This window comes from Hypanus sabinus, chromosome 11, assembly GCF_030144855.1.
Source record: "Hypanus sabinus isolate sHypSab1 chromosome 11, sHypSab1.hap1, whole genome shotgun sequence".
NCBI classification, from domain to species: domain Eukaryota; kingdom Metazoa; phylum Chordata; class Chondrichthyes; order Myliobatiformes; family Dasyatidae; genus Hypanus; species Hypanus sabinus.
In genome coordinates this window covers 49,679,838-49,706,682 of record NC_082716.1, presented here as the reverse complement: position 1 = coordinate 49,706,682, position 26,845 = coordinate 49,679,838, and the positions used below count along the sequence as shown (strand labels likewise).

Here is a 26,845-nt window from a genome sequence, read left to right as displayed (position 1 = left end):
CACCTTCAGAACTTTCAGCTTTCTGAGCACTTTCTCTTTGGTAATCTTGAGGAGCTTCTCAAGCATCTTCTGCATTCTTTCTAATGGCAACATGATAAAGCTGATCATATAAACAGTTCATAAAAATGATCATGACATTCGTGCTGCCAAACTGATAACATAAGGAGGAACACAAGGCAAGTCGCAAGAAAGCACGAATACCAGGTGTCTAAGAAAATAATAGGAAGTGAAGGAACTTCTTCACTAAATCAATGTTCAGGCTCTTCTGTTCTTGCAACATTTTTAGCTACTTCAGTGGTGAATTAGATTGCAAACTTGTATTTCAGCATAAATGTGACTCTTTTTTTCCCCAATTCAATTAATTCAAAATGTATTAATTCAGTATGTTAGTAAAATATCTCTTTTCCAGTTCCTACAAAATGTCTTGGATGTGAAATGTTTACACTTTTTCTGTTTCCATGTTTTGTTTTTATTATACTTGTATTGGACTTCAAAGCATCACAATGATACACAATACAGTGATAAAGTATAAAGAGTTAAATTAAGTTTTGCATTGTCCACATTTTAGCATTGTGTAATAAGAATCCAACATGGGATCCAAAGGAAGTCAGCAAGGTACAGTTCTGGTGAAACTATTTGGGTAAATAGATGTAATAATATCCAGCCATACACAGACAGGGCATCAGAATTCCAGTCATGGATTGTTTCTTATCCTGACAAGAGCACTAGTCTTGAACTCTAGGAAGCATTTTACTTCCTTCTAACTTCAGTAGAGAATCTTTATTCCACAAAGCCTAATATAGCAACTGGATCACCAAAAGAGACATGGATAGATACCAATGCCTCGGGCTATCAAGAAAAATGATAGCTCTTGCTGGTTCTGGCCTCCTCAATCTTACAAGAAATACAAGGAATAGTTAAGATTGCATCTGTTATGAATTTACCAGTGATAGGTTTTGTTCATCTAACCACTGTGTTCAAGTCTAAATTGCTGTGCTGCCTTCTCAAATTAACAAAACTCAAGAGAAAGAAGTGATATAATTCAATATGGCACTGATCTAGGTCATTGATACTGCAGAAATATGTAAAGACACAAAAATAGCAAGTTCATTAAAAGTGAGTTTAGAAATAGCAAAGCAATTCTTTTTGCTATATTGCTGAATCACATAAGGCACTTCTGTAACACTCTGCATTCAGTTCAACAGCATCCAAAGCACAGAACAAGCTTTATACTTTTAAATGACTTTCTGAGGACTACTAACCTATAGTGAGATGACAGGACTGGTCATCTTTAGACCAGAGAAACCATTTTCCTATGACCTTACTATACCAGGAATGTTTGATGGCTCTGGGTCTGTAACTTGCTAGAATTCAGAAGGATGAGGGGATTTTCATTGAAACCTTTTGAATGTTGAAAGGCCTAGACAGAGTAGATGTGGAAAGGATGTTTCCCATGGTGGGAGAGTCTAGGACAAAAGGGCACAGCCTCAGGATAGAGGGAACCCTTTCAAAATAGAGATGTAAAGAAATTCCTTTGTGGAATTTGTTGCCACATGCAGCTCTGGAGGTCAGGTCATTGGGTGTATTTAAGGCAGAGATTGATAGGTTTTTGATTGGATATGGCATCAAAGGTTAGAAGGAGAAGGCTGGGAACTGGGGTTGAAGAAGAGAAAAAAAAGGATCAGCCTTGTTTGAATGGTGGAGCAGACTCGATGGGCCAGATGGCCTAATTCTGCTCCTATATCTTATGGTCTTATGATCATAAGTCCTGGTTATGTGACCACTGATACCAGGCAGACAATCTCTAAAGAGTATTGATAATCAATCATCTCATAAAGACACTGCCCAGAAGAATGGAATAGTAAACCACTTCTGCAGAATGATTTGCCAAGAATAATCCTGGTCATGGAAAGACGATGACCGCCTACATCATACGACAAGGCAAAGAAACAAACAAACAAATATAAGAATGAGTTGCCTCATTAAATCTGCAATCATTCTTACCTGAGTCTCAGAATGATTGGGAGGTTCATGGCTATCAGATAGAACGAACTCAAATGAATCCTCAAAGATCTCACTTCCAAAATGCTGATAACAAATCAGACCAAGGAACAGATCTCGCTGCAGAAAACTATTTACAGGATGACCTTTGGAGATAAAGGAAAATGAAACAGTGAGAGGAAAATTCATTCCTCTTTATAAGCAATAGGTATGAAGGAAAAAAATGGGAACAACGTAAAAAATATCTTTGATATGCATGTACCTTTTATTTTATACAGTTTAAGATTTTTTTTCTGGTGAGATAGATACTCTATTGATACCAAAGTAAATGACATATGTCACAGTAGTATTACAAGTACACAGATATAAATATCCGAAGAGAAGTAGAAAGAATAAAAGACAAGTTACCACAAACAATCTAACAGGAGGGAGTCATCACTTCCCTGACTATGGATTAACTCATTTTAGAGCCTAATGGCCTAATGTAAGAATGACCTCTTAGAGTGCTCTTTGTAGCAGCGCAGTTGCCTTGGTCTATTACTGAAAGTGCTCCTCTGTTCAGCTAAGGTGGCATGCAAAGGGTGAAAAACATTATCCAGAAGAATTGCCTGGATTTTCCGTAGGGTCTTTTGTTCTACCACAGCCTCCAGTGTGTCCAGTTTGACTCCTATAAAAGTGTCAGCCCTTCTAATCAGTTTATTGAGCCAGTTGGCATTGCCAGTGTTGAAGCCATTGCCCCAGCACACCACCGCATAGAAGATTGTACTGGTAACAACAGACTGGTGGAACATGTGAGGGAGAGGCCTGCATACTCCAAAGGAACTCAGTCTCCTCAGGAAGTAGAGGCGACTCTGGTTCTTCTTGTACACAGCCTCTGTGTTGGTGCTCCACTCAGGTCTGTCATCCAGGTGCTCCCCCAGGTACTTGCAGGTCCTCAGCACATCCATGTCCTCACCATCAATAGTAATGGGCAGTAATGCAGGCGTAGTTTACCTAAAGTCCATCACCATCTCCTTTGTCTTACTGATGTTGAGCTGCAGCTGATTCAACTTGCACCATTTGACAAAGTCCTCCACCAGGGCCCTGTATTCATCCTCCCAACCCACCTTTATGCATCCAACTATTCCTGAGTCATCAGAGAATGTCTGCAGGTGACAGACTCAGTGTTGTATCTAAAGTCTGAGGAATACAGGGTATACATGAAGGGAGCCAAATTAGTCCCCTGTGGGGCCCCAGTGCTGCTTATAGCCATGTCTGACACACAGATGACATATCCAGATGGAGTTACTTACCAGACTTACTTGTGAGCAAAAATAATACCCCCCTACCTCGAGCAAAATGTCTTTATTCTTCCCAATACAATGGATTCAGGTTAATTAGGACACATCAGGACCAGTACATTTTAGCCAAATTAAGCAGTTGCCGCAATTTAGCTGAAGTTTCATGGAAATAGTTAAAAGATATAATAAAGATAAGTTACCATTTAACTGAGTAACAAATTATGCATTTGAATGAAATATAGAACAAATTAGAACAGTACCAGTACTACAACAGTGTTTTAAAACAACTTATTAGTTCCTGATAGTTAATGATGGAGGAATTCATCCACAGATGTGGTATTTTGATTGACTGTAAAGGATCAAAATCTGCACAGACATCCAGTGCAGATATGGACTGCCTTCATACAATGGTTTTCAATAACTGTGGCCTCCAAATCTTCATTTTTGTTTTAACATTCAAGATGATTGTCAATACCTTCAAATTCTTTATAGTTCCTAAATTGTAGAAGTAGTGAAAACATTTCATTTTCCCTCCCAGTCATTTCTAGCATCTCCAAGCCTGAATGCTTGAAATTACAGTGAACAAAACTGTTCTGCTTTTTGAATGCAAAGACACACACTGATGATATTTTAAAACTGTTCAAAGCATAGTGTAGTGTCTAATGGCCATGTAATTGCATGTGTGATGCTACTTTGAAGCTTTTGGGCAACAGTCTCCTGTCCCTTTTAAACAGCATTGTGTTCCAAATAACACTGTTTTCTTGATTAGCTTTTGTTCTTTAAGAGTGGTCCTATGTAAGTGGAGCTGTGCTTAGTGTAAAGAGAGTAGAGCAGGGGGCTCAGCACACAGCCTTGTGTTGCAGCTGTACTGATGAAGATTGTAGAGGAGATGTTGTTGTCAATTCAAACTGACTGGGTCTGCAAATGAGGAAATCAAGGATCCAATTGCACAAGGATGTATTGAGGCCAATGTCTTGAAGCTTATTGATTAGTTCTGTGGGGTCAATTATATTGAATGCCAAGCTGTAGTCAATAAAGAGCACCCAGGTGTATATATCTTTGCTGTCCAGGTTTGAGTGAAGAGCCAATGCAATGGCATCTGCTGTGGACCATTTGTGCTAGCAGGCAAATCAGAGTGCATCCAAGTTGCTTCTCAAGCAGGAATTGATATGTTTCATCACTAACCTCTCAAAACGCTTCATCACTGTGGATTTAAGTGCTATTGGACAATAGTTAGTGAGGCTGGTTACCATGTTCTTCTTAGGCACCAGTACAAGTAAAGTCTGCTTGAAGCAGGTAGGTATCTCAGACTGCTGAAGAGAGAGGTTAAAAATGTCAGTGAACACTCCAGCCAGCTGATTAGCATGGGTTATTAGTACTTGTCCAGGTACCCCATCTGGCCCATATTCTTTTCATGGGTTCACCCTCCTGCAGGCTGCTCATACAGCTGCCTCAGGAATCACAAGATAATCAGGCACTGTGGGAGTTTCTGATGGTTCCTCCATGTTTTGATTGTCAAAGTGAGCATAGAAGGCATTGAGTTCATCTGGAAGCAAAGCCTTGTTGTCACCTATGTCTCTTGATTTTACTTTATAAGAGGTGAAAGCATTCATGCCCAGCTAAAACCATTAAGCAGACTCCATCGATTCAAGTTCAGTCTAGAACTGCCATTTCGCCCATGAGATGGCTTTCCAGAGATTGTACCTCGACCTCTTGTAACTTTCTTGGTCACCAGATATGAATGCCTCTGATCTGGATCTCAGTAGATTGGGGATCTCATGGTTCATCTAGGGCTTCTGTTTGCAGAAGATGCTGAATAATTTTGTGAAAATGCACTTGTCTGCAACTGATTTTTAGAAGTCCGTGACAAACGTGGTGTATCCATTCAGAACCACAAGTGAGCCCTTGTACATGGCTCAATCTACTGACTCAAAGCAAATCTGTAGACACTCATCTGCCTTCGGCGAACACATCTTTGTCGTTCTAATCTCTGGAGCTTTTGCTCTTTAGCCTCTGCCTGTAAGCAGGTAGGTGAAGGACAGCTAAGTGAATACATTCCTGAAATACGATCTGGGCAAGAAACAGTAGACATTCTTTATCTTAATATAGCAGTGGTCTAGTGTGTTGGAACCTCTGGTATTACAAGCTAAATGCTGGTGGTAATTGGGCAGGGATTTCTTCAAATAAGCCTGGTTAAAGTCCCTGACTATGATTTGAAATGTGTCGGGATGGACTGTTCCTTGTCTGGAGATGACATCATGCAGCATCTCAAATGCTTGATTATTGTCAGCCACTGGTAGAACAGCTGGCATTTGATTGGTAGGTGTTCAAGACTGGTGGAACACAAATTCGACAAAACTGCCATATTGAAGTACCACCAAGAGTTTATCATGAAACACATACCTCTACCATTTGCCTTTTCCGAATCAAAAGTTTGGTCCATTCCATAAATTGAGAAACCTTTGGATCTGATTGCCATATCTGTATGCTGGGAATAAGTCATATCTCAGCGAAACGTGGAATACAACAATTTCCTGTTTCCCTCTGATTCAGCAATCTTGCCCTCATTTTCTCAAATTTTTTCGCCAGTGACTGCGAACAAGCTGCTCGGTAGAGGAGATCTCATTCCTCTGGGTTTTAGCCTACAGAATCCAACTTCTAACCGAAGTGTTTTTGGTCCAAGCTATGAACTTTACTGTTAACAATAGGATGGATAATTAATCGTCAAAATCATGGTAGGTTAATTATGCTGGCTGTCTCAGGAAGGCAGCCAGAGTAATTAAAAACCTCATTACCCTGGACAATCCCTCTTCACCCCCTCCCATCGGACAGAAGATACAAAAGCCTGAAAGTACACACCATTAGGCTCAAAGTCAATGGGAGAATAGGATTACCTTGAGAGTAGCAAATACTCAATGGGCTTAAATGGCATTTTTCACCAGAAGGAGAAGTAAAAATAGATAAAATATAGTATGTAGTATATGATAATATTGTCACTGTAATTGTAACATAATAATAGTGTCTTAGGTTAAATGATAATAGTGAAAATAAAATGATAATACAGGAAACCTACCAGGAATGATAATTGAAGGATCTACAAAATGAATTCAGGAATATTGTAACAGAAGATGACAGTTTGGCTCATTATAAAACAAATGATTCTTAGAATGTTGCTGGAAGATTATTCTGACATAACATGGTTCTTATAGAGCAAGATGAACAAAACAAAACATGAATAGGAGAAATATCTACTGTTTTCTGAGTCTCATTGATGTTTCTGAATTACAATATTTTTTTTCCACTTTAATGTCTTTTGTTCCATTTGTACTTACCTGGTAGATCAGGTGCCATTTTTTTCACGATCTCTCCAGCTCTTGGTAGAATGATAATCTTGTACAAAATGTAATCATCACTAGAGTCCATATCAGAAGAGAGTAGCATATGGTCCTCTATTAATTTAGATTCTCCTTCTGCTAGTTCAATAGCAAGGTTGTTAATTAAGAAAGGAGGACTGTCATCTTTGGGCAAAATATTAATTGGAAACTTGTGTCTTGTTGCGTGTTTACCATCAAAGATTCGGAATACAATATAATCTTTGGTTGTATCACTGTCGTCATGGTGATAGTGCACAACTCCATCTATAATGTCTCTTACGTTACACATGAATCCTTTGGTGCCTGATGATTGTACAAGTCAAAAACAGAGAATTTCCATTAAATATGAAACTAGTACAATGCATGTTGCTTTAAAGATTTATGCCATTGTCATCCATTTTATGTCAATATAGTATACAGTATTTAACAATGCACCCAACCTTTACAATAACACAGTTAGAAAATGTTAACTGGAATTTAAACAGCTGTCTGTAAATAATAGCAAAAGGCCTTCTTTAATGTCAGATCAGAATTGTGATATTATTTTTACTAGAAATATTCAGATATTGACAAACTGAAGTGTTTTTTTAAGATTTCTTAAATTTTTTGAGATTTGTAGTTTGCTGGCAACATTCAGCATACATCACCCATTCCTAATTGTCCAGGAATAGGTGGCAGTGAGGCATCTTTTAGATCCACAAAAATTATTTCAGTGAAGGTACTCTCAATCTGTTGGGCGTAGAATTTTAAGATTTAATTTCAACAATAATGAAGGAATAGTGATATATTCTCAAGTTAGGATGATATGTGACTTGGAGCTGAATCAGCAAATGGTGGTATTCCCATGCATCTGCTGCCTTTGACCTAGGTGGCAGAGATACAGATTTGGGAGATTTTATTGGTAGTACCTAGCTATGAACTTCAATTTATCTTGAAGATGGCACATACAGCAGCTAATGTTTGCCAGTTTTGGTAGGAATGAATGTTTGGTTTGGGAGATAGGGTGCTAATCTAGTGGATTGCTTTGTTCTGGACGGTGTCAAGCATCGCCAGAACTGCCCTTGTCGGGGCAAGTGAGGAACATTTCATCACACTGCTGGACTGTACCGCGCAGGTGCTGGGAAAGAATTTGGGCTATCAGAAGGTGAATCACTCCTTGCAAGTTATCCACCCTGTTACCTTGACTTGTAGCCACAATATTTACCTGGCTATTTCAATTGTGTAACATGGGATTAAAAAATAAAGTAGTTTTAATCACATTGACAAATAGTAATAGCATAGCAATTAGATCTTGCTCCATCTCCCAGCAGAATGCATGGGATCAAGAACCAGAGCTAAAGGAGTGTGTTGCTCAGCAGCTGAGCACCCTTTACTTGAATTTCATGTTGATATCATGATTTTCAGCAGGCTGATGATTTAAAACAAAAAGCTGATTCCCATGTAATGAGCTTCAGTTCTATTGCCACATTTCACCCTGTTGCAGATCAGAGTTCACTATATATGACAGTCGACTCCTTGAAACCAGTAAAGCTTGTTTTATTTTTGATTTTTAAGCTGCTTTGTTTGATATTAATGAAGATTTTTGAAATATTTTTGCATTAAATATGTGCATTATTGTATTATCTCAGATTAATTGACACTTCTGCTGCAGATACTTTCCAGAAGTGTATTTATATTAATTGCTTTCAACATGGAGAAAGATCATTGCTAAAATGTATGCTTTTTACCTCGAACAGTGAGCTGTCCATGATGCAAACCATCCACTGCTATTACACGTACAGCATTCAAATTATCATTGTCCACTATCTGGAAATTATCCCAAGTAATTGCTCGAGACTGGCCTTCCAATAAATCCAGACCTGCACAGATTGGAAAGAGCTGAATATGCAAGCCATTATTAGGAGGTTTCCAATGATTAACTACAGATATCCTGTGTTCACTTGAATAGAAATCCAGATGGAGCGGTTTTATAACTTTTACTCAACTTAAAATAAATCTGGAATTACATTGGTAATAATGTTAAAACTAAACATGAATCCAGTTGGTTCACTGATGTTCTTCAGTCAAAGCAACCTGTTATAATCCTGTTGTCTGGTCAATGTGTACATGTCAGTGTACTTGACTCCTACTGACACTCTCAATGGGCCAGAAAGGCACCCAGTTATATCGTCACCTTTTCAGGATAACAGGGAATAAACAATAAATATCTGCTTCACCAACAAAGCCCATACACTGAGAGTGAAAAATAAGTAAACGAGACTCTTGATAACCATTTTAAGGGATGATAGAACAGGCAGAAGATGATTCAAAGTTCAATGTAAATTTATTATCAAAGTACCTATATGTCACCATATACAATCCTGAGTTTCATCTTCTTTTGGGCAGTCAGAGTAAATCCAAGAAACATAATAGAATCAATGAAGGACCGTACCCAATGGGACAGACAACTAATCAGCAGAGAAACTAACTGAACAAGTACAAAAGAAATAATAATAACAAAGATGATAATAATAAAATAAGCAATAAAATATCAACAACATAAGATGGAGAGTCCTTGAAAGTGAGTTCATAGGTTGTGGGAACAGTTCTGTGATGGGGCAAGTGAAGTGATCACCACTGGTTCAAGGGCCTGATGATTGAAGGATAATGACAGTTGCTGAACCTGGGTCCATGGGTCCTAAGGCTCCTGCACCTTCCTCCTGATGGCAGCAGCGGGAAGAGAGCATGGCCTGGGTAGTGGGGTCCTTGATGATGGATGCTGCTTTTCTGCGATAGCACTCTCTGTAGTTGTGCTCAATAGTGGAGAGGGCTTCACCCATGATGGACTGGATTGTATCCACTACCTTTTGTAGGAATTTGCATTCAAGGGCATTGGTGTTTCCATACCAGGTCGTGATGCAGCAAATCAATATACTCTCCACCACACATCTATAAAAGTTTGTCAAAGTCTTGGATGTTATCACCACCTTTGATTTGACCTACAAGAGCAGTGTCATTGACAAACTTGAATATGGCATTGGAGCAGTGCTTAGCTTCACACTCATAAATATAAATTGAGTGGAGCAGGTGAGTACCTCAGACAGCCAAAGAGAGAGGTTAAAGATATCATTGAACACCAGTTGATCAAAGCATTGAATACAGGTCATTAATACTTGGCCAGTTATCCCATTAGGGTTGGATGCTTTTCATGGGCTCACCCTCCTTAAGGATGTTATTACATTGGCCTCAGGGACAGAAATCAGAGGGTCATCAGAGGCTGTGAGAGTTCATAAGGTTCCTCGATGTTTTGACTGCCAAAGCGAGCATAAAAGGCATCGTGCTTATCTGGGAGTAAAATCTTGTCACTTGGATTCACTTTGTAAGAGGTAACAGCATTCAAGCCCTGTCACAACAGTTGAGCATCCTTCATTAATTCAAGTTTGGTCCAGAATTGCCACTCAATGTGGGATTGCTTTCTGAAGATCGTCATGGGCTTCTTCTATTTTACTTAGTCACCAGACCTGAACACTACTGATTGGGCCCTCAGCAGATTGCAGATCTTATGGTTCATCCAGGGCTTCAGGTTAGGGGAAGACTGAACGATTTTGTGGGGGTACGTTCATCTACGACTGTTTTTATAACGTTTATGACAACCATGGAGTGTTCATTCAGAACCACAGATGAGTCCTTGAACATGATCCGGTCCACTGCATCCAAGCAAACCCTTAGTTGGCCTTCTGCTTCTCATATTCATTTCCTTTTTGTCCTTATCTCTGGATCCTTCTCTTTAGCCTCTGAATGTATGCAGGTAGGAGACGGCCACCCAGGTGATCAAATTTCCCAAAATGTTGTTTTGGCATGGAACAGTACGCAGCCCTTATTTTGTAGTATTGCAGTGACTGAGCATGTTGGGACCCCTGGTGATGCAGATTATTTGCTGATGATAATTGGACAGAAATTTCTTCAAACAAACTTGATTGAAGTCCCTGACTATGATTTGAAATGTGTCAGGGTGGTTCCTTTTTGGTTGGTGGTGTCAGCATTCAACATCTCGAGTGCCTGATTAAGATCAACTTTTGGTGATATGTAAACTGCGGTCAGGATCAAGGAAGAGAACTCACTTGGTGAGCAGAACAGTCCACACTTAATTGTTGGATGTTCCAGACGAGGGGAACAAGAGTACTACAAAACCACCATGTCCGAGCATCACAAAGAATATATCATGAAACACAGACTCCCACCTCTTGCCTTCTCAGAATCAGCAATTCAGTACATCCTGTGTATCAAGAAGGTCTCGCGTACAGTGTGTCTGGAGTGAGCTATGCCTCATGAAACGGAGCACAGTAACTTCTCATTTCCCTTCAATAGAGCCCTTAGGTCCTCAACTTGTTCTGCACTAGCTGTAAGTTTGTTAACAAGATGCTGGGTAGAGGGAGTTTCATTTCTCTGCATCTCAGGCTGGTTTGGAGACCTGCCAACCCGTCTCTCTATTGGCCACGGCAATGTATTTTTGTCTGCTTAAAGGTGTCATGCCTGCATGCTTGAGAGTTAAGTCCACTGAGTTCAGATGATCTTACAATCTCTTGTTCATTAAGATGGTTCAAAAGTATTCTTCTTGAAAGGAAATCACAGGCTGCCGATTACAATAAGCAGAAGAGGTACATTTAATATAATTGCTCCCCCCATCATTTCTCACTTAAATTCCCTATCTTATACCATCCATCTATTAATCACATAGGATTTATGAACACTGAAATATCCTCACCATTTTCCTCCTTCAGCTTCTGTGCTAAGCAACTTCTGATTCTCAGAGATTTTAACCTCTATCTCTGTCCTCTTATTTATTCTCTGCTCCTCTAATCCCTCTCTTTACACAAGTTCCAGTCAACATTCATGACATTTTCTTGTCATTACCACATTATAGAGCCTGACTTCTTCCACTGCTACTATTACAGATAGGGCTTGTTTGTTTAATTTATTTAGGTACAGCACAGAAATTTATCAAGAGGATAATTTTTATCCTCTCGATATTTATCGAGCAGTCAATGTTCTGGGCCAGGATCCAAATGAAGAGTCTCAGCCTGAAATATTGACTACTTATTCCCCTCCACAGATGCTGCCTGACCTGCTGAGTTCTTCTAGTACTTTGTGTGTGCTGTTCTGGATTTCCAGCATCTTCCAGAATCTCTTGTGTTTGTGATCGGCTACTTATTGTATTGTTTGTTATTCACTTTCCACTGACCCACATAATCCTCCTTAATGCCATTCAATGCTCATCCAATTATCGGAAATCATACTTGCCTGGATCCACAACTATCCATCCAACCGCAACTCCGGAAGTACATCCAATGCCTTATTTTCTGCCCTTGGTTTACCTCTGGTGATACCCACTGATCTATCACTTGCCCTCCCATCTTCATCTACTTTTCACTACCTTTTAAAAGGTATCAATTTACAGAAGCAGATACATTAAACCCAGCTCTCTATCCTAACACCCTGTCTTTACTTTCATACAGTATACTCCTTGTCCATCATCCCATAATGGATGGGCAGAGATTTCCTCCAATTAAATATTAGAACACTAAAGCTCCTTGTACCATAAACTTGTAACCTTCATAAGAACATAAAATAAATGAGTGGGAGGATATCAATTCACCCATCTTATGGCCGATCTTTTATGTCAACACAACTCTCTTCCACTAACCCTTCATCTTTCAATTCCTTTATATCTAAAAGTCCATCGATTTCTGTCCGGAATATACTTGGTTCTGGGCCTCCACAGCCCACTTGGGTTGAGAAGTTTGAAGATTCACTCCACAGTTTCTTTATTGGGTATCTTGAATGGTTGACTTTTCAGACTGTGATCCCTGTTTCTAAACATGTGTCACCTGCTAGAATTCAGAATGTTGCAATAAGATCAACTTTCATTCAAGAGAGTATCGGCACATTCTGTTATATCCCTCATTAAATGACAACTGTTCACTCCCTATCATCATGTCAACAGAAACCAATCTGGTAAATGTTTGATAATTCCCTGCACTGTACCCTCTGTAGGAAGAAACTTCATACCAATGCATGATATTCTCAAAGTACTCTTGCCAGGCCTCTATACCATTCTAACAAGATGACTCCACTTGTGGAACCTGCCTATTGACTATCAATGATTCATATACGCTGTCTTGAGATGCCACTTGGTAATACTCCTGTATAATGCCTTGCAACACTTTATACATTAAACATGTTACATAAGTTCACATGATTGTTTTAAACAAAATACAAAAGAGGAAAGAATGTGAATGAGTCCTAAGGTAAAAATCTAGTGATGTCTGTCAATTTGACTTGTGATAGCCTAGAGCTTCAACAAGACAAATCAATGTTTATTAGTGCGGGATGAGAAAGTTCAGTACAATTTTGAGAAAAAGCGTTTCAGGTTCTACTCTTACACAGAGGCTTTAGCCTTTTATTTTGGTGCAGAGCACAGAGGTAACTGGATTTTTAAACATTTATATCTAATGGAGCAAATTTAAGTAGAAGGTGAATGATTAGAAACGAAGGTTGCCTTGTAACTGGCAATTAAGCTGATAACTCTCAAAACTAATTTCATTAACTTAAAGATATCAATGAGAAATTTCACTTTGTTTGAACAAGGTTAAGCTGAATTTCTCTATTTTCATTTGAAGTTTGAATTTTCATAATGCCTAGCAGAACCTGATTCTGCACCTGGCGTCCACCCTTAGACCCAACCTGTGGTGCTTTGCCCATTTGTGCATGATTCTTGTGTGCATGAGTATAATTTCAATTCTTGATTCATGTTCAACAGTACAGTGGGGAATGATGAAGAGCTGTAATCTATGGTCTAGGAATACGGAAAGCAATTATTGGCCAGTTGGGAGCAGAGGAGAAATTGAGTAGTTCATGCAACTATATTAATTCAATGATATATTCGTAATGTAGTTACAGGAATCATAACACAGTGGATTCTGGTTAATTGGATCATCTGTTAATTGGGCAGCTGTATACATGGGGCATCTAATAAAGAAGAAAAACTAATTGAGAAGGTAGCTGGGATTCCCTTCACTTATTTGGGCCACTATGTCGCTTAATTGCGACATGAGACTGTTGCCAACCAGTTTCTAGCTAGCATCAGTCAGGTGCACTTGGGTAACTGTTAGACATTACACCATACTTACAGCAAACAGTTTCTAAATAGAGTCAGTTTCATGTGTCTGTGTTCAAATGGCAGCAATACTTGTCACTGATAAATGGTGAGAAATAAGCAGTAAGACAATTTGCAACCGTGGTTTCATGTACCAGATACAGCCAGGAGTGAAAATAAATGATTTCTAGTACTTCAAGTTAGGACCTATGAAGAATTTGAAGGTATTGACGATCATCTTGAATGTTACAATGAAAATGAAGATTTAGGGAACGTAATCATTGAAAGCATTGTATGAAGGCAGTCTATTACCGGCTTGCACTAAATTGTTCACTAAGTCAAATGAACATGGCAGGGTACACTGAATGAATTCCTACATCAATAATTATTGGAAACTAACACATGGTTTTATAGTACTACAGAGATATTGGTAGTGTTCTAATTTGTTCTGTATTTCATTTAAATACATAAATCATAACTCATTTTGTCCTTTTATATCTTTTTAACTATTTCCATGGAACTTCAACTAATTGAGGCAGCCACTTAATTTGGCAAAATGGGACCTGGTATGTCCCAATTAACCAGAATCCATTGTATATTGCAAATAAATTGGAATAGAAACAGGCTAGTAAAGTTGGTTTGACATTCAAATTAAAATTTAAACATAAAAATAAACACCAATCTCATAACACATACCCATATTCCAAGAAACTCTTGGTGCATTAGTATCTGCTGTTCTGATAGAAAAGTGAACAGTGATGGAGGCACTGGCCATAAAAAATGTATCGATAGCCTTAAACTCAACCTAAGATGTAAAAAAAACAAGCATGAACACCTACTCTGAACATCAAAAGGTCTTTAGATGCATTTGCTTACAATACATTTTTCTTCTTACCAAAATGGGAAAGAGTGGAAATTTTTTAACATTTTGTACTTTGTGTTGGCATCTAGAAGGCTGAAGCTAGCAAACACACAGATGAAAAATTGTAAGTGAAAATTATATCCCACAATTATACTTCCATTCCAGGATTCTGAAACTTGTACAACATATTGACTGAAAATACTGATCTGACATGTACTAAATGTTCATTCTTTGTTCTATCAGTGGAAGCAAAACATGATTGTTTTTATAGAGTGAGGAATCTACCTGAATAACACAAGTATACATAAGTTCTATAATAGTTGCGTAATATAGGTAATATAGGAAAATTACAAGGGATTTTGATCACAATCTTCCAAACAATAACTTACTTTAAAACCTGAAGATTTTGGAAGGAAGAATATTGAGGGAGATTAGGTATTTTACTACATTCAGATCTTATCAACGTATGAGATAGAGTAGGGAATAGTTTCATTACGTGTAAACTAAATTTCCAATTTGTTAAGGTATGGAACTGAAATGGGAATTACTCTGAGGAAATGCCAGTCATAGTTTAGAAAAATGGAAGGAAACATTAAACAGGATATTCACAGCTAAAAGCAAAGCCAGAAAAGAATTCCGTACCAAGAGATACATTTTTGAAAATCAAGAATTAAAGTGATTCAACATACCTCATAATTCCTTCTTTCAGCATGGCTAATGTTAGGTGGTTGGTATGCTATCTTCATTTCATATAAATCCTGCCAGCTGAATGAAATGACGGGTTTAGTATGATCGTCCAAATGAGTTAGGTACCCTTCATCGGGAGGCTTGGTGATGTTGAAAATCAACCTGTCCTTTGGGGTCTCGTCATCCTCTGCGTCAATTGTGGCAATGTTCATTGGTGTCAAAATAAATTGATCAACCTCCAGGATGTACATTGACATGAAGGCTGCTTTCGGTTTCTGATTTTGTATTGCACCTTTTATGACAACTTGAAGCCAAGCATTCTCTACCTGTCAAAGAATATTCTGATTTTTCACTGTTTAGCCTACTTCTTAAAAAAATATCATTTTCAAGATTTTGCTAAAATTCATGGAAGCAGAATACCGAACAATTAACTTCAAGAAGAAAACCTCTATTTCAAAACTCAACTGAGAATGTTTCAATTGGTTATTCAATATCCCAATAGTTTAAGTGCCAAACACATTCATATTTTCCAAAGGAATAATGGGTATCAAACATTACTTTGGACCTAGTTGTGAAGATTAACTTTATGAACGGGTACAGGTAAGTAAATTGAAAGCTACAAAACTTCAGTTATTTTTTACTATTGTGATGATTTTGTTTTCTGCTGTCACTTAGGTTCTCGTCATCAAGAGTAGAAATAATTTTTGCCAGAATGTGTAATCTCTTCAACACAATTACACATATTAGAGTTTTAGCAAGAGGATTCCATCATTCATTTAAAAGACTGATAGAGAGAGAAAACATTCCATCAACCGGAGATGTTAGCTCATTTATTCTTTTGACAGACATTGTCTAACCTGCTGAATATTTCCAGTATCTTATGATTTACTTCAGATTTCCAGCATCTGTATGGAGGGATACAAATTAACCATTCTGTGCTTATATAATTTGTAGTCTCATCACTAATCAATCCTCATTTTAGGAAGGTTTAAAGCATGCAGAAGATGTATTACAAAGGCTGAAAATTCAATGGCTGCATAAAGTCATGTTAAAACTTAATAACCACTTGGATATTGCTGCAGGAAAGCTAAGAATGCAGAACATATTTCAATTAGAGCAATATTGACTAACAGGTCGCATTCCCTATGTAACAAACTAACGGTGTACATTGCTGTTTCTCACAATGGCTAGGGAAATATCTTTATACGAGACAGGGTAACAGAAAATTAATTACAAGCATGTGCCATTTCCAGCCTTGACATTCAATTACCGTGCAGGTAAAGCTGTCTCATTCAATGAGAATACCAATTAACCCTAAGAAAAAATGTTGACACACACATTTTTTAAGGGTGTTGCAATGCATGTCATACATTGACCCAACAGGCAATCATTCTCACAAATACCTTTTCAGAAGTCATTCAATAAAAGATGATGATCCTTTGGATTCTTTAAAACACTTGCCTATATATTTTATTCCATAACTTGTTTCTTTTCTCTTTAATTATTCTCCTTCAATCACAGTAGAGGTTAATAAGTTGAGATACTTTGTAAAACATTCCAGAATCATTCACAATCCTTGTCTCATCAAATTCTTTAACTGCCCTTTACCTTTTAATGTTACTGCAAGCAGCAGTTACCTTCTGCCACCACAGTGAACTTCCGGCACCTATTTACTTTTTGCTGCTGGCAAGGAAGTAAGGAGAAAATAACTGTTTAATGGACCGCATCAAATGAGGGCTGCGTAGTAAGGAAATGTGGATCGTTAAATAAATCAATTGAGAGTAGAGTTTTGCAGATTTCCGTTGGAAATCAGGGAATAACCACAGAAGGTTTAAGAGTCCAGTTGACTGTAGTTTGTGCATTGTTGGTAGAAAAAATGCTCTGAATCACAGACTAAAAGTCTCAGTCGATGGTTTCTTAATAATAAGCTATCACATATTTAAACTTACACACTCCTTTGATTAACTTGAAATCAAGTACCTGAAGTGGAAATCTGCTCCTTTGATCTCTGACCTCTACTCTAATTGGAATGTAGTCCGTCTCAGGAGAGGGTGGACTGAGATGCTGATACTTCAGTCCCATTGATAAGAAATCTTCACAGTTAGTCTTTAAGAATCGCAATTCTTTAACACCAGAGGGGCACACTTTGCTATTGGGACACGAACCTCCACCCTGTCTTACTGAAGAATTAAAATTGTCAATAGTACTTAATGCACAATAACATAAATAACAATTTTCATGATTGAATAGATACATGTGGTTAACACATCTGCATATTATTTACTATAATTCTGAAAATTCACATCTTCTGCCAGGTTTTCCCCAAATATCTTTATTTAATTGCCATCTACTGTATATCATATAAGCTCAGTAAATATTTCCTGTTCTTCAGAAAATATAATTTTAGCTTTAAATGGCAAGTACCTTTTGTAGTATTTTGCTTGTGTGCAGCTCCAACGTGCCCAGCATCATAAACAACCAGCTGGCCATGGGCTGGAAGGAGAACTTCAGTCGATAGGATTGTTACTGTACAAATTGCACCTACGTTGTTTACATTGTACTTGAAAGATACAACACTTTTGTCAATGGGATTTGATATTCCATAAAATTGTTGCACCTGAATCCCAACTAATCCAAACCTGATGAGACTGGATATCGGTTCTGTAATTTTCACATTCAAAAAGAATGTTTCCATAGAAGTCTGGGATTCAGTGAATCTGAAAGTTAAAAAATAAGTTAAATGTTAGTCATCTGTACACCTTCTGCCTTCTAATTAGTGAAGTAGCATGTCCAAAGGACATTGTTATTGACCAAGGCAAATCAGCTATTTTAGAGTTTCAACATCTAACTGCAATCTTAATCTGTAACTACACTAATAGGTAGCTTGAATTGTTCTGTAAAGGAAATGCAAAATTTCAAAGACTAACTTTCAACTATTATGTCATTATATATTTCCACTCAAGCACACTAAAGTGCAAACTCAGTATTTGTAACCCATCCCAAATTATGTGTGCTGAGTATTCAATAATAGCATCCCCCTAAATCTAATCAATAAGCTTCAAGAACTTGATCTCAGTTTCTCCATGTTTAATTGGATTTTCTATTTCCTCACTTACAAACTTCAGTCATTTCAGATTGGGGAAAAAATCCTCCAAAATTTCCATCAGCACAGGTGCACCACAAGGCTGTGAGCTTAGTGCCCTCCTCTACCTGCTATATACCAATTGGAGTATGGCTAACCACAGCTCTAATGCTATATTTAAGTTTGCTAATGATGGCACTGTTTTTGGCCAAGTCAAAGGTAGTAACAAATCACCATGTAGGAAGAAGATTGAAAATCCAGCTGAGTGTTACCACAACAACCCCTTACTTAATAGCAGCAATATAAAGGACCTGATTAGTAACTTCAGGAGGGGAAAACCAGAGGTCGATGAGCCAGCCCTCATTAGGGGATTAGAGGTGGAGAGAGTCAGCAACTTTAAATTCCTCAGGTTATCATTTCAAAGGACCTGTCCTGGGTTCAGCACGTAAATGCAATTACGAAGAAAGCACAGCAGTGCTTCTACTTCCTTTGAAGTTTGTGAAGATTCAGCATGACATATAAAACTTTGATAAGTTTCTATAGATAAGTGGTGAAAAGTATATGGACTGGTTGCATCATGTTCTGGTATGGAAACATCAATGCCCTTGAACAGAAAATCCTACAAAACACAGTGGATACAATCCAGTCAATCATGGGTAAAGCCCTCTCCACCAGTGAGGACATCTACATGGACTGCTGTTACAGGAAGGCAGCATCTATCATTCAGAACCACCACCACACAGGCCATTCTCTATTCTCATTGCTTCTATCAGGAAGATACAGGAGCCCCACTAGCAGGTTAGAAACTGTTACTACCCCTTAACTATCAGGCTTTTGAACCAGTAGGGATAACTTCACTCAGCTTCTCTCACCCCATCACTGAACTGTTCCCACAACTTATGGACTCACTTTTAAAGATTCTTCCTCTAATGTTCTCAACATTATTTATTTATTTTTGTTTTTTTTTTAATTTATTTTGTATTTGCAATTAGAACTTAAATGACACTGTGGTCATACTTTCAAGAACACTTGGTTCAACAACTTTAATTGCTATATTGCCATTTATAATTGAAACAACTTTGGGATAATGTATAAGAATCTGAGTGGCCAGAAAGCAGAGGAATGGAATAATTGAAAATTATTCCTGCATTGAAACTTTAGTAGGAATAGTTCTAGATTAATTGAGGTTGAAAACTATCAAAGTTTTTAGTTGGGATATAATAACAGCACAGAATTGCTCTTGTTTTCTAAATAATTGGGAATCTCACCAGTGACTACTCAGGTGAGAAATGAAGTGCCCTGTGGTGTATCAGCAGGTTTAAGACTGAAACTGAACTATGTTGTTGGAGACAAGTAATGGGAGGATTACTGCTAAAGTTCTGCAGCACAAGTAAAATTTTGGAGAAAATCAGTGGGTCAGGCATCATCAATGAGGGAAATAAACTGTTGATGTTTTGAACCAAGACTTTTCATCAGGACTGGAAAGGAAGGGTGCAGAAGCCAAAATAATAAGGTGGGAGGGGAAGGAGTACAAGCCAGCAGGTGATGGGTAAGACCAGTTGAGGGAGAAGGTGGGTGAGGAGGGATGATGGGAGAAGCAAGGAGCTGATAGGTAGAAGAGGTAAAGGGCTTAAGAAGAAATTTGATCAGAGAGAATTGTGGAATAAAGCGAAGGAGGTGGGGAACTGCGGGAGGTGATGGACAGGTCATGAGGACAAAGAAAGAGAAGGAAAGAAGTGAGAGGCCACCAAAATGGCGGAAAAACAAACGGGAGAGGGAGGAAACATGTGGCAAGTGGCTACCAGAAGCTAGAAAACTTCCCAGCTGTTTTAATGGAATTTGAATCCAGAACTCCACATTATAACCTGTCCTTTTGGTTTACTAATATTATAACTATAGTGCCATACACCAAATGGTCATTGTTAGCAACATATGAGCTGTCAGCGGCTGCCTGAAATGAAGGGAAGTTCATACCTGACACAAAACACATATTCTTTTGATCCAATAACCATTTTTATCTGAAAAGTTATGGTTAGGTTAGCTTTATTTGTTAAATGTACATCAAATCATTGATTCAGTGAAATAAGTCATTTTGCATCTACGGCCAACTCAGTTCGAATAAGTGCTGTGAGCAGCCCAGACGTGTCACCATGCTTCCAGTGCCAATATAACGTGGCCACAATTTACTAATCCTCCCTGATCCGTATGTCTTTGGAATGTAGGAGGAAGGCAGAACACACACGATCACACAAAGAACATACAGACTCCTTACAGACAGCAGCTGAAATTGACCCTGATTGCTGGTGCTGTAAAGCATTTTCCTAGCCACTATGCTATTGTACCTTCTCTGAAGTTTTGTCTTCCCTGTAAGCAGTTCAGATATTGCAATGGTGCACAAGACTGACTAACATAACAACTGGGCTTAGGGCATCCAGTGTCAGACAGAAGTTACGTGGAGGGAGTTACAGTACTTCAAGTTAGAAACAGTGAAAATCTTCCTCAATGACAAAGAATTGAAGTAGATAATTTCACTAGCTTACCAGAAGCTAGAAAAACTATTGTTAATGTCATCAGACTGGAGACTACCCACGTGGCATATGAGGAGTTGTTCCCCCACTCCAACCTGCATTTGGCCTCATTGTGGCAGTGGAGCAGCCGTGGACAGACATGTCCGTGTGGGAATAGGAAGTCAAGTTGAAATGGGTAGACATTGGGAATACTAAAGTTCACCTTGGTGCCGATACTGAAAGCATAAAATGGTATTTGTTAACTTCTTTATTGATACTAACATCCTTAGAGGAGCTGAGCACAAAAATCAGGGGAGTGGGTGTGGATAATGTTTCAGGTCAACTAAGCATGTAACTAAATTCAAGGTATTAAAAAAAACGATAAAGAGTTCTTCCCTTCTCTGAACTTGGAGCTACAAATACACAATGTGGTTAATGTACTGAGTACACATATTCCTTATCCAATTTCAATCTATCCACTGCTGTCCCATCTTCACACGTCAAGCATGGAAATTTAAACATATCGGAGTTAGCCATAAATGATTGAGTGAAAAGTTCATTCGAGAGATAAAACACAATTGTTATTTCGATTACCTGTAAACTCTTAACATCACATTATCCTCCTTGAGTAAAGGGCAACCATTATGGGTGTACTTCACCTCATAGGGGAGGAAATGACAGTCAAAAACCTGTTCAAAAATAGTCATTAATGAGAAATTTTTGTTTTTATTTTTCACCGAAATCACTATTAATTTAATTTCAATTTTAACCAGCTTAGAGCTTTAGAGTTTCAGTTCAAACATTTTTATCACTGAGTATTCTGTTTAACAGTAGAAATAGCACAGATATGACTTAATATTTTGTATTTCAACCTGATATCACTCTTATATTCTTCAATAACCCAGATTTCTTCATGCCCATGATCTGTTCCATTTAAGGGACAACTGTGTAAGTCTCTGAAGAAAAGGATTTCTCATTATCCTGAAATTGAGTATTTGCCTTAATACAGTCTGAGATGAAATGGTTTGGAATCAGTAGAACCAATTTACCTCAAAGGATGGTGGACACTAGGATTCCCATACACGTATTGTAGATGCATTTTCATTTTCTTTAAAAGAAAGCTTAGTGAAGGCAGAACAGGGAACAGTGACATGATCTCAGATTTGACTCCTTAGTATTAAGCATTCCCAGGTTGTGGATCATCAGTTGCAATTTAGATAAAATGGGAAACTTCTGTAATGAATATTATTTATCATAATGCAGCAGGATACCATTTTGCCCCTGCTGGATCCCATCAACCCAATTGCACCTCTTATTGAAGTCTCATCAATCTAACAACCTTTTTTTATTATCCCCTACTGTCTTGTAATTTATTCTCTCTCATGTTCTTATCATCACCCTTTTTTGATTCTTCACTATTTCTACACTATTCTTGGTTGGTGCAACTATAACGAAACCCAGTTTCCCTTGGGATCAATAAAGTATGTCTGTCTGTCTGTCTTATTGCTACCAAAGGGAAATTTACAACAGCCAATTGATCTATCAGCATGCAGAATCTTTGTGATGTAGCAGGATAACAGAGCACTAGGCAGAAGCTCAGGGAGACAGGACAAACTCCACACAGACAGCAGCAGAGATTAACTGCTCGCCAGTACACCAGGATGAATGCTCTATTCAAGCTGATGTTAAGATGTCCCGAACACAACATTACGAATAGACTCTGCTAATACCTTCACCAATGTTACACCATCTGCCTAGTAATCAGATCTTTTTTTCTTGTTTACAGGGTTGTGTATTTCAATATCAAGTCGTCTTTGATAATGAAGCATGATCATGACCAGATCAGATCATGTTATTTGGAAATTTCAATTAGGTAAGTTCTTTCTGAGTCATCTTGCTCTCTGTCATTTTCTTTTGCAAGTCTTTTTGAAGTGTTACTGTGTAAGGTGGAGCATTTCGTCCTGCAGTATTCATTAAAGAATTGAACAAGACAGAAATGGACCCTTTGACTCACATATCCACACCAACCTTTTTGACCATCTACATTACTGGCTTATGTTAAGGCTATATCCTTCTATGCCTTGCCTATTTAAGTGCCATTGTTGGAAACTTCTAGATCATGTAGCCTTATTCCCATAGCACCAGCTTGGTAGACCTGAATGATCCCTCCACAATGCCATCATATCTTTGGGATGTGGTAGGAAACAGGAGCACTCACCACATTATATGTACCTGCTCAATATCCCTGTTCTCAGGAGGGCCTAGGCCCACAAAATCGTGTTCCATTCGACACTTTGAATTTCCCTTACCACATGGCCCATAATCTACTTCCTCCCATTGAGGTACCTTCCTTCTCTCCACTGTTCCCCACTCACCTTCCGACAACTTAAATGCAGGAGTATTTGCAACTTTTTACAATCCCACCAGACAATGTTGGAACATCGCAGACTCTACTTCCACCCTCTCACGTAAAAAGAATGGCTGCAAGCTCCCAATTTCCCACCTCAGCTGACTCTATACTACTCACCCCTGTGAGGGGAGAGTATGAGGGGTGATATGGAGCCACCATATCTCTTAACTTCATGGCTACAGTAACAATTAGGTCACCAATCCATGCTGGCACATCAGCTAAGCAGTTGTATCATGCTCTTATGGCACACTCCTCGTTATCTATATTTAATTTACATTATTTTTCAATTGCATTTTTATTTTATTGTGACATTCTCATCATTTACTTTGTGAAGGATAACAGCAAGTACACAAATGTTATATTCATATCTTCTACACTGTTCCTTATGAAATCCTCATCACTCAGTACAACCATGCACCAAACTGCTCTTTCTGTGTTGTGTTCAACTCCACTTAAGTGCTAACAACTAAGTTCAGATTGAATTCAAGTATCACTTCTATCCAACGTGGCATCATGGTTTCTTGATTATCTAAACTTAACCGTCCAAAATTAATTTTTTTCATCCAATGGGGATGATTATCACAGATCCTAAAAGAATAAAGGAAGCCTGATATTTGTGATATAATATACACACAATTTGTTTTATTTCATAAGTGGAAAAATTGTTTATCTAAACGGCAATCATAGAGGAATCTGATTACCAAAAGAGAGTATCTTCTCCAGATACGTGGATGAAATTATTAATTTTTATTCATTCAACCGATGTGGCTTTCAGCATTTAATTGCCTATCCTTAATTGTCCTTGAAAAGGTGGTGGTGAGTTGCTTTCTTGAATCTCAGTAGACTTTGAAAGATATTGATCCAGCAATAGTGAAGAAACAGCAGTAGATTTTAAACTCAGGTTGGTAAGTGACTTGGAGGGTCTCTTCTCGATGTTAATGTTCCCATGTTTGTGCTGTCTTTGTCCTCCTGGCTAGCAGAGCACAGTTTTAGAAGCTGTTCTCTAAAGAGCTTTGGTAAGTTGCTGCAAATAGTATAACCTACTGCTACTTCAGCAGCAAAATGTTTGAATGGTTCTGGATGGGCTTCCAATCAAGTGGGCTGCAATTAAGCTCCAAATTTTGAAAATAATGCAACTTGAGAAAACATATACAACTTGCTTTTTTTACTCAAGAATGTATTCAGGAAAAACACACACCTGTTGTTTTGATCTTAGTTCTAAGTAGAGTGGTTTTAATGAAATTTAGCCCACCTACCTGAGGAGTTAACTTGCCAACACGTTGAGTTACTGGCTCATTCAGAACAACTTCTACCTTGCAGGAATCTTTAGCCTTAGGTATGTTGAACTGCAGGTCATTATCTGTCACAAATGAATATTGTCCCCTGCCAACTATAATCCCTCCATTCAGTTGAACAAGTCTATCTGCTTTTATTTGTTCAATGCACAATTTTACCAGTATCAACAAAATTAGAAACATCTTCATTCGAAAAGATATCTTCTTTAGACCAGTCATCTTTCAAATAAGTAGCAGATGAGATTATTGTTTATCAGAATTGTAGGCTAGAAAAATATTAAATACAAGAGTTGTAATAATTTCCCATTTTGTGTAGAAGACCTGGTTGAAATAAGGTTACTTGCAGGAGAATCCACATGCCTGAATGTAGTCCAGTGGGGTTAGTAAACTGGGATGTGTTTGATTTTTTGTCATTCGGTTCCCATGCCCTGTGTCTTACGTGAATATTTTCCTTTTCATCTCAACTTTCACTTCAATTTGCAGCTGTAAGAGAAACGAATATTTAGACAATTATTTTTTTTCAAATTTTGAACACTACTCTCAAGAAAGATTTGTAGATATCTGAAATGTAAAGTGAATTCCTGCACATTTTTGAGAAAACATTAACTAGAAGACAAGTCATCATTGAATCTGCTTGCTTTCAACAGTATAAAGGTAAGCATGTGAGATCTGTACAGAAATAATATTCCCAAAGTAAAAGACTCCATGGCAACACTCAGGCTTTTGATGGATTACATCCTCCTCTGAGCAAGAGACCACAAAGTTGTCCACATTTCCACGCCATGTCAGAATTGACAACAGTATGTCTGACCATCACCTAATCCACTCTGTTACCTTCATTAACCTTGCTTCAAAGACTCAAGATTCAAATGTATTTATCACGTGTACTTTGAAACAGGCAGTGAAATGTGTTGTTTGTGTTAAAACACTTACAATAGAAATGTTGTCATCAGATCATAGTTGAAGTTCTCAGGCACTTCACAAAGCATACCTCAGAGATAACCTGATGATGGAGTGTCCAGAGCATCTTAACAGCCCTGAAGTCTCCCATCATTAGCACCTGTCATGAGACTGGCTTCTCAACCAGGAAGTTGACTGAAATCCAAACACTGTTTCCATTTCCACACATGCTTCCTGATCTGTGTTATGTTTTCTGTTTGTTTTATTTTAAATTTATATAACCATATAACAATCACAGCATGGAAACAGGCCATCTCGGCCCTCCTAGTCCGTGCCGAACTCTTAATCTCACCTAGTCCCACCTATCCGCACTCAGCCCATAACCCTCCACTCCTTTCCTGTCCATATACCTATCCAATTTTACCTTAAATGACACAACTGAACTGGGCTCTACTACTTCTACAGGAAGTTCATTCCACACAGCTATCACTCTCTGAGTAAAGAAATACCCCCTCGTGTTTCCCTTAAACTTCTGCCCCCTAACTCTCAAATCATGTCCTCTCGTTTGAATCTCCCCTACTCTCAATGGAAACAGCCTATTCACGTCAACTCTATCTATCCCTCTCAAAATTTTAAATACCTCGATCAAATCCCCCCTCAACCTTCTACGCTCCAATGAATAGAGACCTCACTTGTTCAACCTTTCTCTGTAACTTAAGTGCTGAAACCCAGGTAACATCCTAGTAAATCGTCTCTGCACTCTCTCTAATTTATTGATATCTTTCCTATAATTCGGTGACCAGAACTGCACACAATATACCAAATTTGGCCTTACCAATGCCTTGTACAATTAGGATTTCCAGCATTTGCAGTCCTTTTAATATATAAGAATCAGGACTGATCTGATAAGAATTACCAGGAGATTTAGTAATAGAGTACTAGAGCACAGAAACAGGCCTTGTGACCAATCTAGTCCATGCCGACCTGGTTTTCTGCCTAATCCTATCTACCTGCACCTGAACCATAGCCCACAGTACCCCTCTCATCCAACTACCTATCCAAATTTCTCTTAAATGTCTACCACTTCCACTGGCAGTTCATTCCATACTCGGATCACACTCAGTGAGGAAGCTCCCCCTCAAATTCTCCTTAAACATCTCTCCTTTCACCCTCAATCTCTGACCTCTAGTTCTAAATTACACAAGATGTTTTTGGATTGGAAGATCTACCATGCCCCAAGGAAAACAAAACAAGTGAGGAGGCTTTCACCATCAAATTCTCATAGATCAGTTTGAAAAGCAATGAATCAAAT

General features: G+C 38.3%; 1 protein-coding gene across 1 annotated transcript in view; it reads right to left on the bottom strand.

The window, feature by feature from the left end:
* frem1b (Fras1 related extracellular matrix 1b) overlaps window positions 1–24,852 on the bottom strand; it is a 177,876-nt gene extending 153,024 nt beyond the window's left edge. The window contains exons 1-9 of the mRNA XM_059983517.1: window positions 24,595–24,852; window positions 21,523–21,617; window positions 17,764–18,056; window positions 17,320–17,519; window positions 15,342–15,665; window positions 14,487–14,595; window positions 8,383–8,514; window positions 6,614–6,958; window positions 2,005–2,147 (exon numbers count right to left, since the gene is read on the bottom strand). Coding sequence (XP_059839500.1) covers window positions 2,005–2,147; window positions 6,614–6,958; window positions 8,383–8,514; window positions 14,487–14,595; window positions 15,342–15,665; window positions 17,320–17,519; window positions 17,764–18,056; window positions 21,523–21,617; window positions 24,595–24,852 — 1,899 coding nt within the window. The remainder of the gene's footprint in view (window positions 1–2,004; window positions 2,148–6,613; window positions 6,959–8,382; window positions 8,515–14,486; window positions 14,596–15,341; window positions 15,666–17,319; window positions 17,520–17,763; window positions 18,057–21,522; window positions 21,618–24,594) is intronic.
* Window positions 24,853–26,845: the final 1,993 nt, after the last annotated feature.